Source organism: Stegodyphus dumicola, chromosome 2, assembly GCF_044657685.1.
Source record: "Stegodyphus dumicola isolate Sdum_Otavi_A_Nest chromosome 2, ASM4465768v1".
NCBI lineage: Eukaryota > Metazoa > Arthropoda > Arachnida > Araneae > Eresidae > Stegodyphus > Stegodyphus dumicola.
Genome location: NC_140769.1, coordinates 94224959 through 94239219, shown reverse-complemented (window position 1 = coordinate 94239219; position 14261 = coordinate 94224959). Strand labels below are relative to the sequence as shown.

Here is a 14261-nt window from a genome sequence, read left to right as displayed (position 1 = left end):
AAATAACTGCATGATGATATCATAACATATACGAGTTTATGATATCAAAACATATAACCGTTCGATGTAAAAACTCGCGGAAAATGCTAGTAGATAATTGTTAATGCTATTTAAAATGTGAAAGATTACTCTGCAAAGTCACTTGTGAAGTAACATTCTTTAAAACCCAACATTTGTTCCAATTCTTGATACTTCTGATATCATTGACAAAATATATTTTTCTGTATCTGTCATAGATTGTTTGTCGTTTCGTTTTGGGCAGCTTAAAAACGTTGATCCGGGATTATCTTAGTCTGAATACGTTGACTCAGTTAACCATGTTGATATGAGACAACGGGATCAGAGAATAAAAAATCTGGCAAATAAGACGATAGCGGCACGTTATGGATCTGTTGCTGATCAATGAAAGCTAAGCTTTTTCGCCCAAACGCCCTTTGTACAAAATATCTTCATCCATACAGACAGAAAATTATCAGATAAGGCTCTAGGAAATATTCATCAAAAATCCAGCATCAGAGAAAACACAATTATGTCAATATATACTGATACAAATACTTAATCTGAAACACCTATAAAAACTTACACTGACAATGAAGTGGCAGACTCAGCAGCAGAAGTAGCTACAAATAATGCCAATGTACCATATATATATCGAAATTTGATGGTCAAAATCTTCTCTAAAACATTCCCTGTCAGAGGAAATGAATTCTAGATGGCAAGATTGGTGGAACAATGCCGCACAAGGTAGAAGATTTTAAAGTTTCCCAGTATTCAAAAATTATTATCCAGTATTTTAAACTTTTCCACGTCACAGCTCAAATCCATAGATTAACCTAACCTAACGGTGAACACTTTTTCTCGAATGTTAACTGATCACAATTTTCACCTCAAGCAATCTCAGTCAAGTACAGCAACCTACTTAAGAAAATTCCTAAGAATTAAATAGTTAAGGAATAGACTAATAAACATAATTAATTCTTTGCTCGCAGAGAGAGGAAGAGTATGAAGTGCATAATCAGTATATTACAGTGTGTACGGATAACGCAAGAACAACACTTGCTGACCTTTCGATAAAAAAACCTGGTGCCTCTCTGTGTGTGTGCCTGGAGAGAAAGTTCGTCAAAGCCTTCTAATAAATAAATTCAAGTACTGCAAATTTATGTATGTGACATGATCTTTCCGTGAACTTTCTGAAAAGGGGTACTTTTTCTCAATAGAGAGTTAGATTTTCGTATATCCTCATACTGGAGTTTCACTAAAATTTTTAATATAACTGTGAAAGTTTCTATTGCACCTGAAAACCTGAAACAGATGCAATAGAAGATAATTCGCTCTTTATAACCTTCCAAAAAATGATTTAATAGCTTTATAAGTATTTTTTCTTAATATTATTACTTCAAATACTTGGCTTACCTGCATGAAGGTTTACAATTGCAAAAAATGCTTTTTCCTTGAATACGTTTGATGACATCCTTCATGCACAAATCTAAGGGGAGAAAATGTATAAAAGGTTTGAGACATTTTAATAAAGTACATGTATATGAAATAATTAATAAAGATGTTTATTGATATCACTAAAATTAAAAAAAAATATTACTCTGTGTATGATTTGTGACACTGCAAAAAGCGAAACTCGTCGTACTTTTTAGAAGCACAGCTCCTCTTAAGAAGTGCCTTAACGTGCATCCACAATATTTCGTCATGTAAAAATGACGGCACGCCTTTTGACAGCCCTGAAAAAGCAAATTGTTTAGAAAACAGTTTAAATTCACAGTAAAACTATCATTACTAAAAGCATTATTACTTCGTCTCAAGCAACGTTTGTTATTTGGACATGGCGATGGTAAACGTATACTAATTCTTGCACGAATTCGCGAATTTTATACTGCAAGGTATTTTAATTCCTAATCCAATTAAAGTTCGAGTCATTTCTCTGTAAGGTGTATTTTAATTTTATAACAGTTACTTTTAATTTTGACATCCTTTCCTTTCCAAATTTATTATATTTAATTTTATTTAAAATTCTAAATCACTTATCTCGTAATGTAGAATTCGAAATACGGCGATGATTTTCTCTGGAAAGAATGAAATCATCGGATCAATCTCTTTTAGGCTGCAAGTTCGCCATTGGCCAAAATATATTGAGCAATTATATCCAATTTTTTTTTTTTTTTTTTTTTTTTTTTTTTTTTTTTTAATGCTCATTTTAAATCCATCACTGTTAATCAACTCACCAACTCACTATTTTACTTTCAGTCACGTCTGGGCAAAAATGTTAAAACAGCTATTTTTTTTTAAATTTCAATATATTTATCTAAATTTGAAAAGTCTTTTTACACATGTATTTTATTTTAACGACTCTTTATCTTCGATTATGCTATCACAAAAGAATTTTGAATCATTCTGGGGGTGCTGCGCTAGCGGGATGAGAGCGAAATTTTGTGCAAAAATCATACGTAATCATTTTCTTTTGGCTTTTCATTCTTAAACTTTGAATGGAATATTTTCAGAAATATCTTTCTTACTTACTAGTATAGAGTATGGCTTGACATTCTGTTTAAAGTCTAGATAGCTGCCATCCTGCACGCATGATCCCCAAGGTGGTCCTAGTCTTTCAATCCTGGACAAAGTAACTTCCACTGCTGACATATCGTGAGGTCTCACATTGAAACCATGCTCAGCCACAAACGGAAGATCATACGGATCGTGAATAACCACTCGTGCTCCAATCTCTTCGCTTAAGAGGTCCACTTTTTGTTGACTTGTTATATGTAAAGTCAAATGCAAACCTACAACAATTTTAAAACAAAATCATTATTTTTCCCCACACAGGTTATTAAATACAACGACTTGAATTTGAGTAAGAGCGTGAAACCAACCAGACTTTTCCAACGAAATATATGCGAGAATCGTACCTATCTGTGCACATAAAATGCAAGTATTTGAAGTGTAAAGTGAGATACAAGTAAATTTGTAGTTTATGGCTGAAGAATGTTTCTCTAAGTTCTGTGATTTAGAATAAAAAATTCACCTAAGTGCTAAATACTTGACAAATTATCACTCTTCAAATTATTTGATTACTAGCAGTCAATCTTCATCTGGCTTTTAAATGTACCGGAAAAATACCTGAAGGGCCAAATGTTAAATTTTAAAACTGCCTAGAATTTTACTCTGCAGAAAAACTTCATAAAAAATAATAATAAACTAATTTAAAAAATCTGAAAGTTTCAGATTTTAAATTACGTCCAAAGGGGTGTTTTTTTAACATTTTGTCTATTACCTTTATTTATTAAATATCACGTTCTTAGCAATTAAAACATGAAATTCAGTTCAAGAATGATATCGCAAAATAGTTTTAAATTGAGCATATCTTTAGAATTTCCGATACAGAGTCTTACGCGCTGGAGATAAAAATGTTTTTCCTGTACAACGTTGCCCTTGCTCGCTTTTAAATCCTCAAGTTTGTTAATCAAAAATTCGTTAAAGTTTACAAAAAATGAAATCGGTAATAAAACAAATTCCAAATTTGGGCTTCCACATGCCCATATTCGTAGGAGGATTACGTCATTCAAAATTCGATGGCTCTATGTACCGTTGTTTTATCACAATGCGAGAAATAGACATACATTTATGCAGATTTTTCATTATTTAATTTCTTCAAATATAATGCAGGACTCATTTGGTGGCAACAGTTTAAAAAGTGAAACAGACATTTATAGTGAACCAACGCAAAATCGCAAAACGAAAACAATAGTCCCTCAGGGACAAAGCCCCTTTGGTCTAAAAACCCACAAATTTAAAAAAAAAAGTATTACATATAACAAAATTACAAAAATTACAATGAAATAAGCAATATCCCTTAATACAAATACTAATTATCCTAATAAATAAATTAATCAACTTTCCCGTTGCCTTCTCTCAACAAATGTCCAGTATCCAAGAGAAACATTAAATTAAAAAACTGCCCAGAATTATCGCCCTCTTTTTTCCAAGTGGCAACAGTGCTGAGTTTCAACAGTCAGCAACAGTAGCATTGTTTAGTTACCATCGAAGTTGTGTTTTTATTTTAGTTGGTTAATAACAGATAAAACTTGCCGACGCTTTACATGCAGTCAGTCCAAAAGAACAGGGCTTAAGTAAACAAAGAATACTAAGTTTCTAAAGGCGGAAGTTTTTTAGATTATTTTCGGAGAATTTTGTGTGATAACTAAGCACCTAAAGCATTAAATTCTGGCTGTGTAAAAACAGCCAGACAATACATCGCTCCATCAAAATCCTTCAATAAAGAAACAAACATAAAGTCGACATAGGTTAACCTTTTTATTACATTTGCAGTCTAACAATTTAAGCTCGTGCAGTAACAAAAGGCTCCATTGCTTGTGTGTTCAACAGAGTGAGTGAGTGAGTGACGGAGGACGTGGGCACCATCCTTCTACCGTTACGGTTAATTGGTATGAGCACCACGTCCGCCCTTATCTAGAATGACATAATTAGGTGCTTAGGTTATCGCTACCCATTCAGACTTGCATGGTATATATTGCCATACTCTGACTTGCATTACTCAGTCCGAATATGGTACGACATATTACACATGCCGTACCATATTCGGACTTGCTTATTCATACTTGCATGGTGCATTTACATTCATATTGCATGGTACATATTTCACACATTACATTTACTGGGAAACTGAATATGATTTATGTTTAAGGTTCTTTGCATCCGTAAGGTTCAATATTTACGTTAATTATACATGATTAGATACTTAGGTTACCTCTATGCATTCATTATTATTTACAGACTTGCATGGTACATATTACACACAGAGAGATTGGTTAATACTTATGTTAAAGGTACTTTACATCTTAGGTATTTAGGTTAACACATAATTTAAAACTACGCATTCATTATTGTTTACAGGTTTGCATGGTGCATATTATACACATTACATAGTATAGCTTATATTTACTGAGAAGACTTGCATTGTACATAGTTCACGCATTACATAATACAGATTACATTTCTAAGAATTTACTTATTAATTAATTTAATTAATACTTGCATGGTACACATCATACCCATTTCATAGTGCAGTTTACATTTACTGAGGAAATTGATTAATACTTTTGTTTAGGGTATTCAATATTTATGTTTAAGGTACTTTACACCTGTTTGGTTCAATTCTTACTATACGTATGTATAGTTGGGTGCTTAGGTTAACACATAGGTTGGCTTTACGCATTAATTATTATTTACAGTTTGCATAGCACATATTACACACATTGGTACATATTACACACATTAAATAGTGCATACTAATTAATTAGCACGGTACATATTATACACATTAAATAGTACTGTGAATATTGACATGGTACATATTACACACAATTACTGAGACATAGGGTATATTTGCATGGTACATATTACACACATTTGCAGTTTACAGTTACTAAGAATACAATTGCGGAGAATATTAGCATGTTACATATTACAATAATATTAACATGGTACATGTTGCACTATGTTCATACATTAACTAATTTGCATGCTGATGGAAACCAACTGAAGTAAAAATGACTTTACGCGTAAAATAATTAAATAAATAGTTAATAAACATAGAACCCTATAATTTTAGAGGATTTTCTAAGAGATTTCACGAATATCTATTTCCACAAATATTAAATAAACCCACAAATTTCAGAAATTTTCTTATTATCTTCCTATAGTTTTAATATTACGTTTAAGAGAATTTATTCCAAAAATTATGATGCAAAATATTCCAAAATTCAAAATCCAAACCCAAATTTTGGATCTTGAGTTAATCTTCAAAATTTCAAATCAGGTCCAGGTCCACAGTACATTCCAAAGATTTCTCAAATATCATAAAAGGTCCTTTCATTGAACATAAAGTCTGTATTTTTATTTGCCAGATTCACAAACAATGTAGAACAACCTTTTTCTGATTTTAAAACTTTTATAAGAGAAAGTGCTTTAGTGTGTCACATATAATGTATTAAAATGTCTCATTTAAAAAGGCAATAAAATTTAAGAATATTACCACATAATAAGATTTATACTAACCACTTGTGCTTCCGTAGCTAAAAATCTCTATGGGCACTCCTGAGTCCTGACCGTTTCCTAAGAAATTGAACATGTAACATCTTCCGTATTTAGGATGGTAGAGGACAGTAAAATTTCTGTCGAAGAAAATGAATTCTTTTACAAAGCTATATTTTGCAGAAAAATTTCCTGAAATGCTAAAATATTTATTTCGCATATTTCAATATATTATAATGTATTTTCTCCCTTCTTTCAGCATGTTTTCGTGATATAAAAGTAGCACCCTCTGCGCGTATTCGAGAGGTCAAGGTTCGAGTCCAGGAGATGTCATTGCTCATCTTTCATGTCTCTTGCTTCAAAATAACCTAATGACGCTACAACATTTATCATATATATTTTTACGTGATGAATAAAAATGCATAGTCTTGTACTAGGTTTTAACTTTATATCAATCCTAGAAAAATGAAAGAACTTTAGATATTGAGATCAAATAAGACATATTTAACAAACTGCATAACAAAATGGCACAAGGGCAGAATATTCCTTTCTTATTTAAAGACTTCTTCTTAAATATTTTATAATTAACTAAATAGAAATTGTTGTTTCATTGTTGGCTTGCACAACCAGAAAAATAACGTTAAGAATTTAAAAAAAAATAATTATGATTTAGTTTTAATAAAAGTATTACAGATCTGGTGACAAAATTTTTGAAAGAAAAGTATATGTAAATTCATTTATACATTTCTGATACGTTTTGAGAATAAAAAACAATTACTACTCTTTGTTTTAAGATAATATCTGTAATACAGAAAAAGTTTTGATGCTATGAATAAAGAATTAATAAGCAAATGAGAAGCTGTTTCGTTGTACATTCATTTAGCTGATTTAATTTTACACTAGAAAAAATAAAATCCAGTTTTTGTAGTTTGTGGTTTGTTTTTACACTGAAAGCTTTAAATATACAACCGCATAGGAAAATATTCTTCAAAATGATTTTTCAATGTAGGTTATATTTATTTCATGTAATCTGAGTGGTCAAAATATAACAGACACCTCATACTAATGCATTGGTCATCTTTTTAGTTTAATACAGACAGTATTCATCTAGGAGTGTCCTTAATAAGGTGTCGATATTGTTCCTGAGAAGTATTATCCCATGTTAATATAACGACAGTTATAATTTCTGTTAGAGTAGATCACGGAATTTCTTAAGTTTTGAAGTGATGCGGGATGCTAATGCTGTTCGGAAAATTCAGAAGACTGACCTGGACACGGAAGTAGTTTGAATAGCGAATATATCTTTAAACCGATAAGATCGTTCGTGCACGGTGGCAAGGCGCATTCTTCTGATTGAAAGTGAGCTCCTTTATTAAAGAACAAAACAGCTATAAAAGAGTAACGAATCTGCAACGTTATTGAGGTAAATTGCAGCGCTGATAACTGTTCCCAGACATATCAAGGGACCCAGTATATTTGAAGAAAATTTATGTAGACCAAACTTTCATGATCCCCAGCATGAATATTTGTCATTAGGCAAGAGGGCCATGAACTCATTGTGTTTGAGCCATAATCTAACCTAATCACCTGCGTGATAGAGCAGGAAACTAAATTAACACTAGAAAGACTGAAACTTAGCATATACCTATATTGTCCAAAAAGCAGTCAAAATGACTGCATTGGGAAAGAATAACTAATGTGTAAAGAAATTTGTTTTTAAAATTAATTTTTATTTTTTTAATATTATTTACAGTTATATAATAAGTTATTAGTAAATATTAACAATAAAAAATTACTTCACTTGGAAAAAAGATTGATGCATTATTATTTGTACATGTTTCACAAATGAAAGTTGAAATCTTTTTATGGTTACATCTTCCGCAAACATACTTTTGACATTTTTCACATATATTATTTGTTTCGTTGTTGTGGCAAAATCGTACTTGACAAATTTTGTGTTTGTTAGAATGGGTTGCATTTGGTGATGTTGCAGTTGATCTTTGTGGATCTTTATGTTCTGATGACATTTTCACATATATTATTTTTGTTGTGGTAAAATCGTACTTGACAAATTTTGCGTTTGTTAGAATGGGTTGCATTTGATGATGTTGCAGTTGATCCTTGTGAGTCTTTATGTTCTGATGACTTTTCTGTCTTGCAGCTCTGTATTCGGTGGAAAGCTGTTCTGCTAATTGAAACAAGAACTCTTTTCGTTGTATTTGTATTCCTGTCGTTTCTTTGTAAAGGATCCAAGCATTTATAGCAACTAAACCTAAAACATTGAAAAATATTTGGAAGGGCCATCTACGAGAACTAGCTTTTACTGTATATTTTCTGCCTATTTGACCCGTCATATCAACTCCAAATTTTGTGCTGTTATAAAATTGAATAGATTCCGGTAACATTTTTTTATTACTTTTATCATTTTTCACAAATTTATGCGTAGAACTTAGAACAGCTACTGTTTTATTTGGTTTGATTTTATATATTGTAAGAATATTTATATATTGTAATTCTCTGATTTATATAGCAGAGTGGAAAAACGAGGCATTTTATCCTTCGTTTGTTAGGCTGATTTGGGTAGTTCTCCTTTGTTTCCTCTAATAGTACCAACTAGAGTTGTTTATTTGGCCAATAATTTTGTCGCGAGTGACATGCTAGTGGAAAAGTTATCGGTCGTGATATTTCTTCCACAGCTTGTATATGGCTCGACAAGTTTCAGAACAACGTGTGCACTGAGATTCGAAACACAAGTACTACCTTAGCTTACTGAGAAACTGCAACGTATCAAGCATACGCCCAAATCGACCATTTATCATGTTGTTGTATGTTATTATGTGACAGTAATCGAAAAAAGAAATGAAAACTGTTATTATAATAGAGAGCCAAACTGGTCATATAAGAAATTTACTCAATTCAATAATAAGAGTCATTTGATTATTTAAAATTTCCATTTAAAATTCCAACACAATTATATACCGGAAACGAAAGAAGGGGGTAACTACAATTATTAATAAACGCATTTATATGTTGTACAAAAAGTGAAAAAATTCTAAGAAATTGTGTCATTATATACATAATTGTTTTTCTAATTGAAATTAAAATCAGTTAAAATGACTTCTTTGGGCAATCTATTGTTAATCGGACCAAGCAGTTTTTTCTTAGTATTCAGAGGTTCGGTTTTAGTATTGCCTAGCCAATAGCAAAAGTAATTTTCCTTTTATCAAAGACAGCATATGCATCCTTTTTCACTGTGGAAGGCAGTTACTCGCTTTGTTAAATTAACATTTTGGCACTGAATTTACCTCTATGCGGAACCCTCTTTTTGGAGATAAAGATAATTCTTTGACGATGTGGGGATAAAGGCTACATGCTTAAGAGCCCCGTAAGAGTACCCTTCCTTGGTCCTTGGATATGCATTCTTCATGTTTCCATATAGTTAAAAACCCTTTCGATAGAAAATCGTAATGTTTTCCATCGTGTTAGGAGTTAGATATCCTTTCTGATGCATCCGAATAGTATTGCGGTGCAATCTATCGTTGCCCTTCTATTCTTGAGTACATTCATGCCAGCTGCTTTTCTTCTTTGTCAGCTACTTTTTTCTTCTTTCATTCGCTAGCATTTTCCAATCAAAATTGCCCTTACTGAAGTACAACCCCTTAAATGGCACTTTATGTGAAGGAGCATATTTCTCACGCATTTGAGCTTAAAAGTGATGAAAAGCAACTTGTATTATATGAAGCAGAAAGAACACAGCCAGTTATTAAGCGTAGCAAAAATCGGAAAGAGGCAGAATCAGAGTTTTCTTAAGAAAAGACCTCCATCAAAAAGAGGGGTTCTGTAGAAACAAGAATTATTCACACAGTACACCGCTAACATGACATTCATCCTAAGTCGAGCCATGCGAAATTGAATGCTATCTCAGTAGGGCCCACCAGCAGCCGAGCTGAACACTGGTGGTTCAGTCCGGGATTCGATTTCCGGCGACGAGCTGGCTGCATGGGCATTTTCCCGATTTTCCCCCTGAGTAACGTTATATGAGCCAGTTTCCCTTAGAAAGTCCTCCACGAAGACATCCCTCTCACTACACAGAGCCATTGAGAGCTCTGCCGTAATTAAAATAAACTAAGTCACTTCAATGGGAAATTTTACTGAAAAAAAGATACATTTATAAATGAAAAAAATAAAAGTGCATAAAAATAACATACATAGATTTTGCAGTGTTTCACAACAGCAGTATAACATATTTAACGTAGTCATCATTATCCAAGGCATGTGCAACAAGAGACTTACACTATATGGCCTTATTGCTTGTTTACATGTTACAAAGGGTCTTTAAATAGATTATTCATTCCCCCCTTCTCAGCTTTTCCAGATGGCATTTCAGGTCTCTGATTTTTCGCACACTTTAGTGAATTAGATTCATCATTTAACCTCCTTCCTATTCTTAAGATTATTTTTGCCTTAATATGCTTAGCAAAATACTTCGAGAAACAAAAAGAATCTCTGTAAATATGTACATAGTTTATTAATCTTATGCTAGTTATTTGCTGATACCATTCGAAATTACTTATTCAATGAGGGGTAGGGTCTCTGACCCAGGCAACCTGGTGCTACACCGCTAGTTCTCCAGTGAGAATTATTCACACCATTAATTTTAGCGGTTTACATGTAAAATACCGGCACATACCGTTTAGCATATTTTTATTTAGTGCACTATCAGGAGACCTCTCCCTCACAAATTAAATAACACAAATAAGATAAAACTTAACCCACATAAATAGCTTTCAGTTAATTATAATCAGAATTTTCATTCCATTCAGTTCGCTTCACTTATGTTTTTTTTGAAGTTCTTTCATTTTTTTTTTTTTTTTTTTTTTACCGTTCTTCAAAATTTTTAAGACATGTTCCTTATATGGCTCCTTTTACCGCTTTTAATTTAGATTTCTTTATATAGCAGCTTTAATTAGTTCTGTTTATCACCGTTTGTGCCCTTAGCCGGTCTTTTCATAGTTATTGGTTTAAGTAAGTTTGTAGCTCTAGTTTTTATATGTGTAATTTAGGAAGAGATTCTCCTATGCTATCCAAAAAGTGAGATTAAATAGTTAGACAGTTTTGATTTAAATGAAATGATCTTCATTTATCATCTTGAAGACCTAATTTGCCTTCAGAAATGAGGTAACCGAACTGGATTGCTAAATTTAAAACTGAGGTTGTCGGTTCGATCATGTATCACTACCGGGTCAAGAACAGTGGTGCTAATAGGACTGGTGCTAATTTCCTCGTCAGTTAGAGGAAAGCTCTTTTTGATTGAAGTTCAACAAGACATTTTAAATTTGTTTCCACTGCCACAAAGTAGCGTTGAATTTAATAAGGCTAAATATATTTTACTAAGAGGTTATCGCATTGTTGGTTCAATTTGAACAAGCTCGCACAAAACTTCGTCTTTTATGAAAAAGCTGCGTGATGATCGACGATATTCTGGACCTGGTTCCGTTTCTATCTCGTACTGTCCAGTGCCTTATACGCTTATCATTTTGTTCCGGTAAAATCTGGACTCATTCGTGAACAGAACGTTACGCCAATATCAGAGAATCCGTTTGAGATGTTGATGACACAACTGTAACCTTGCTTCTTTGGGCTGGACTATTAGTAGAATGCAAATGCTTGATACTCGGGTCTACAATTCCTTTATGTGAAGACCTCGACGCACAGTACCGAAAGATACTATGTTACCAAGCCACGCTGCAACCATGAATGTAACAGTCGTGGAGGTCCTTCTACAGTAATGCACTGATCTTCAGTAGTGGTGGTAATCCTTGGTCTATCATGTCAAGCCCTTTTCCCCAAAGATAGCTGTTTGAATGGTTTGGAATAGTTTCCACAGTCGAGAAGTTACAGAATGATCAACTCCAAAGAAAAAGCGACATCTTTGGTCTGCATCAATGCGTCCTACAGTTTGCCAGCACTCATTATGTGAGATTTACCTTCTTTCAACCATAAAAGCACAAATATCGTCTAAACGTTTCTTACGAAAGTTATAAACACTTCGTATCAGCGTTTAAATGAACCTCCTCAAACCCTTCACAATGCTGGCGTCATCAAACACTCCTTAATTAGCATATATTCGAGCAGTCATTCATTAATGACTGTAACAAACGATATTTGCATACTGCCATATCTATCGGTAGAGATTTTTAGCCACTCAAAGTAACCTGCGCTTTCGAAAATTGTCATTTTGCATTGCATGCTTAACTTTTGGAAGATAAGGTATTATGGGAAGAAAAACTTATTCTGCCTACTAAATGTTTCTTCTTTGCATTTCAAGTTATTATCGACGTCCCATATAATTGTCATAAGTATAATTATCTACTTGTTCTACTGGATTAAAAATGATTGTACCTTTCAGTATTGAAAAATTTTAAATTTATTATTTAATAATTATATTTTAAAATCGAAGCTAATTTTAATATTCGCCAAAGACAAATATAGAAAATAAAAAAGGAAAATACATTGGTAGGAAAGAAAGTAAGTCTAGCATTACTTACTTCTACAAGGAAATTTACTTCTTACTGGTTACAAAAACGCACTTTAAACTAACTTTAATGTTTTTATTTATTTCTAAAAAATAGAAATAAAAGAAAATAAGGAATGGAAATCGCTATTGTTCTCCCATCCAAAGGTTTCCTTGTCTTCTTTTTCTTCATCAGATAATTCTTGAAGAATCCGAGCAAAATCAGCTGGTTGCACATACTTTTTTACCATGAAAACCGATATAAAATTTACAGAGCCAAATGTATTCAAATTAAAATAATACACGGCAATTAATGACACAAAATTACAAGATATTTTAGAAAAGAAATATTTTCCGAATTTTAAAACACGACCACGCGCGTGTCGTAAATTTTCTGAAAAAGCTGCCACGTAGCACAAAAGTCCAGTTAAAAAAAAATTCAAATGACTTCCTGTTGGCACATACCATGATGTGGGAAAGGAGGAATAGAAATTACTTTCAGACGTCTCAGCTTCGATAATCGAAAAATGTGCATTAAAAACTAAATTTGTCGTAAATTTTGCGCATACGCGCATGCTGGAAGGTTAAAGATAAAAGTTGGCAGATATTTTCACATTTTATTTTTGAAACAATTCAAGGTTCCGCTATGTAGCAGCACTATTCTGTTTTTACTAATATTTGGTGGTGGTGTATTTAATTATGGCAAAGCACACTAGGGCTATCTGCCTAAGGGGAGGGATGCCTTCGTGGAGGACTTTCTAATGGCTCGTAACTGCTCGAAACTGGCTCGTATACACGTTACACAGGAAAAAAAAATTACGAAAACTCCTCTGCAGCCAGCCCATTCGCGGGATTCGAACCTCGGACCGAACTACCAGCGTTCAGCGACTTTACCGCTCGGCCGCTTGTGGTCACAAATATTTGGTATACTGAGTTTACTTTCGAATTGCTAAAGATACTGACAGAATCCTAAATTTCCTCAAATTCAGATCCTGAAATGCTCTCGAATTTCCGGAATCCTTTATGCAATAATAATAAAAGGAAAAGAATGAGATGAACTTTTATATCGTACCAAAAAGTTATGAATTTAAATACGAAGTAATGAACGAATGAGGTATGATAAGAAGCAATGAACTTTTACTTCGTATTAAAAGGTATAAAATAAAACAAATTTGGATCTAGGCGTTTTCAAAAAAATCATTTTTTGTAGAATTAAACTCTGCGTTTAATTCTACAAAAATATATCTATATTTATTGAAACAATGCAAATGAAACTGAGCAACTGAAGTGCCTAACTAAATCACTTGCTTCAGTTTCTTAGTATGGTTAAATAAAAGTGTGATAGTTCAGTTTTTTTTAAATGTTTTTCAAGACTATTTGGAAATCAAAGAAAGTAGAATGGGAAGACATGTATTTCAAGGACTAAAACTGAACATAAAACGTTTAATACTCTTCATAAAACTAAGAGTGTGGCACTCAAGACGGCCAAGACCTGATGATGGTCTATATAAATTGCAGCAATCACAATCTCTTTTTATAAAAGCTTTTACTGACAGGAAATAAACTAATCTTCTTGAAATTTCTATTTTTAGGACAGGATTTAAAAGATCCGAATGGCGAAAAAAACAAGAAGTTTCCAGTTTTCGAAGTTCGAGCCTTTTTTAAGATAGGTGAGATTTGTGAATTT

The 14261-nt window shown here is 32.8% G+C and overlaps 1 protein-coding gene across 1 annotated transcript in view; it reads right to left on the bottom strand.

The window, feature by feature from the left end:
• The window catches only part of LOC118189184 (epithelial sodium channel subunit beta-like), a 35649-nt gene that overhangs the window by 15118 nt on the left and 6270 nt on the right, over window positions 1-14261 (bottom strand). The window contains exons 3-6 of the mRNA XM_035359742.2: window positions 6085-6200; window positions 2530-2789; window positions 1598-1733; window positions 1414-1486 (exon numbers count right to left, since the gene is read on the bottom strand). Of these exons, the coding sequence (XP_035215633.1) occupies window positions 1414-1486; window positions 1598-1733; window positions 2530-2789; window positions 6085-6200 (585 nt within the window). The remainder of the gene's footprint in view (window positions 1-1413; window positions 1487-1597; window positions 1734-2529; window positions 2790-6084; window positions 6201-14261) is intronic.